Genomic DNA, 3,073 nt, shown 5'->3' with positions numbered 1-3,073 from the left:
TTAGACTTGTGCGTATAGCAAATCCATTAAGATCAGAGTTGAGGGCACCAACTCGTGAGTATAGCGAGTTGGGCCAAGTTACTTCATTGATGTTGATCTAAGGGTTGAAAAAGTGATTGAAAAGTAATAAATTTGGATCGCTTGAAAATTAGACAATTATACTGAAATACTTTTGGTTAAAAGAAAATTATACCACCACAAGTAACATGTCATAAATACAAATTCTTTTTGCAGTTATTCGTGATCGAGTTATAAAAAGTTGATTCAACGTATCCTAGGAGTTTCAAAATGAGTTGAGTTGAAGAAACATTGAGACGAAATGTCTGACTACATTCATGTCATATACTCTCCTCCAAGAAGCCAACCAATTAATCCATAAAAAAATCCAAACAAACCTTAATTAATCAACAACTAATATAGCTGATCACCAGCATGGCAGCATGGCACTTCCTAGCAAGTGGACACCGTAGGTACAATGCTACATTACCCCTTTCAACACTCCTCACCTCCTTCATATCCCCCTTTGGTCCTTCACTTCGTCACAATGGCCACCACCATCACCACCACCGTTACCCAACCGGACAATGCCGACGCATGGCCGCCGTCTTCGTCGTCGCCACCACCCAAGAAGGTCATGTACGAGCTGGCCGCCCGGAACATCTACTACGCCAAGCCGGTGGCCGCGCCGAGGTCGCTCGTGCAGATCCTGAAGCCGTGCGGCGCGGCCCCGCCGTCGCCGGACTACATCCTCCGCAACGTGTCGCTCACGGCGCGGGCGGGGGAGATCCTGGCCGTCGTTGGCCCCAGCGGCGCTGGCAAGTCCACGCTGCTCGACATCCTCGCCGCGCGCACTGCGCCCACGCACGGCCGGCTGCTGCTCAACTCCGCGCCGCTCCGGTCCTCGTCCTTCCGCCGGCTCTCGGCGCACGTGACCCAGGCGGACATCGCGCTCACCCTGCTCACCGTCTCCGAGACCTTTGCGTTCGCGGCGTCGCTTCTGCACCCGTCGTCAGCGTCCGCAGCCTCGGCCGCGGTCATGGCGCTGCTCGCGGACCTCCGGCTGGCGCACGTGGCGCACACGCGGGTGTCCCCCTTGCGACTCTCCGGCGGCGAGAGGCGGCGCGTGTCCATCGGCCTCGCCCTACTCCGCAACCCCGAGGTGCTCCTCCTCGACGAGCCGACCTCTGGCCTTGACTCCTCCTCGGCGCACGTCGTCGTCGGCTGCCTCCGCGCCATCGCGGTTGCCCGCGGCACGACGGTGGTTCTCTCCATCCACCAGCCGAGTGCACGGATCCTCTCGGCAGTGGACTCCCTCCTCCTCCTCTCCCGTGGCACCGTCCTCCACCACGGCTCCCTCGCCTCCCTCGACGCCGCCCTCCTCTCCCACGGCCTCGTCGTCCCGCCGCAGCTCAACCCCCTCGAGTTCGCCCTCGAGGTCCTCGACCAGCTCCCCCACCCCTCCCCCTCCACCCCTGAGCCAAAGTCAACGCAAGAACTCACCACGTCGTCGAACCACAACAAGGTGGTCTCGGCGACGTTGTCGTCTACTGCTTCGCCGTCGTCGAGGCTGCATGAGGTGGCTGTGCTGTACAAGAGGGCGTGGAAGGTAGTGTACCGGAGCAAGCAGCTGCTGCTGACCAACTTCCTGGAGGCGGTGCTCGTGGGCACACTGCTGGGGACCATCTACATCCACTCAGGCTACGGTGAGGCCGGCGCGCACAAGCGGCTGGGCCTGTTCGCCTTCACGCTCACCTTCCTACTGACCTCCACCACCGAGACGCTGCCGACTTTCGTATCGGAACGGCCGATCGTGCTAGCGGAGACGGCGGCCGGGCTGTACCGGCTGTCGTCGCACGCGGTGGCGGCCACGTTGGTGTTCCTCCCCTACCTCCTCGTGGTGGCGCTGCTCTACTCCGTGTGTGTCTACTTCCTCGTCGGGCTCTGCGCATCGCCGGGCGCCTTCGCGGCGTTCGTGCTGGTGGTGTGGGCGGTGGTGCTGACGGCGAACTCGTTCGTGCTGTTCGTGAGCTCGTTCGCGCCGGACTTCATTGCGGGCATGTCCCTGGTGTCGGTGTCGCTGGCCGGGTTCTTCCTCTTCTCCGGCTACTTCCTGTCGCGCGGTAGCATGCCGTCGTACTGGGTGTTCATGCACTACGCGTCGCCGTACAAGTACGCGCTGGACGCGCTGCTGGCGAACGAGTACTCGTGCGCGGCGAACCGGTGCTTCGGGGTGGGCGGCGGCTCCGACGGCGAGTGCTCGAAGACGGGGCACGACGTGCTGGCGGAGAAGGGGCTCACGGCGGAGGAGCGGTGGACCGGCGTGCAGGTGCTGTTCGGCTTCTTCCTCCTCTACCGGGTGCTCTACTGGGTGGTGCTCAGCCGGAAAGCGTCCAGGGCCAAGAGGTGAGTGGCCAACTTGGCCTGATCTTGCGCACGTCCGTACGTGCATGTGAACACGTGCATGCATGCATGCAAACAAGCTAGGTATGTATGTCAACTGGGAGGGGAGATGAAGAGGTGATTAACTGGTAATTACGCTGTTATATACTGATGTACATTGTGAAGATAAAAACTCCTTTATAAATGTGACCGATCGATGGGTTAATAATGTCTTATAACTTAAAAGATATTTTTGTCTTCTTATTAATTGACTCCGGTCTGCGTCGTATATGCATGGTTATGTACACCTGCGTGGAATTATTCATCCAGTTTCGTTAGTTTGTTTGACAGGATGTCCATTTGCCAGGTGACTTACGCGTTCTTGGTCACCATTAGGGTTAGACAAAAAGTTCACGGCTCACGAGCTAGCTCAGATTTATGGAGGCTCGGCTCAGTTTGTTACCCAAAAGAGTTGAGCTTGAGTCACACCGCTAGCTCGTTTTGTGAACCGAGTCGAGTTAGCTCGCGAGCCGCTCGTGAGCCAAACCGAGCTATGGCCCTTGGCATGCCTAGTAGTTCATCACTCCATTATCAATCTGTTTATTTGTAGACAGTACGTGTACGCATATTTTTGCTCCATTGATTTGCTGCCTTGCTTATTCGTAGCTAGGTCTCATAATGGATGTAGTGCAGA

The 3,073-nt window shown here is 57.4% G+C and overlaps 1 protein-coding gene across 1 annotated transcript; it reads left to right on the top strand.

Annotated features, from left to right (window-relative positions):
- Window positions 1–415: 415 nt before the first annotated feature.
- LOC133926813 (ABC transporter G family member 4-like) lies at window positions 416–2,647 on the top strand. The gene has a single exon (XM_062372924.1). The coding sequence runs from the start codon at window positions 476–478 to the stop codon at window positions 2,405–2,407; it is 1,932 nt and encodes a 643-aa protein (XP_062228908.1). The 5' UTR covers window positions 416–475; the 3' UTR covers window positions 2,408–2,647.
- The last annotated feature ends 426 nt before the right edge of the window (window positions 2,648–3,073 follow it).

This window comes from Phragmites australis, chromosome 8 (assembly GCF_958298935.1).
Source record: "Phragmites australis chromosome 8, lpPhrAust1.1, whole genome shotgun sequence".
Classification (NCBI taxonomy): domain Eukaryota; kingdom Viridiplantae; phylum Streptophyta; class Magnoliopsida; order Poales; family Poaceae; genus Phragmites; species Phragmites australis.
Note: the sequence above shows the minus strand (reverse complement) of the source record. Positions and strands in the feature narration are given on the sequence as shown.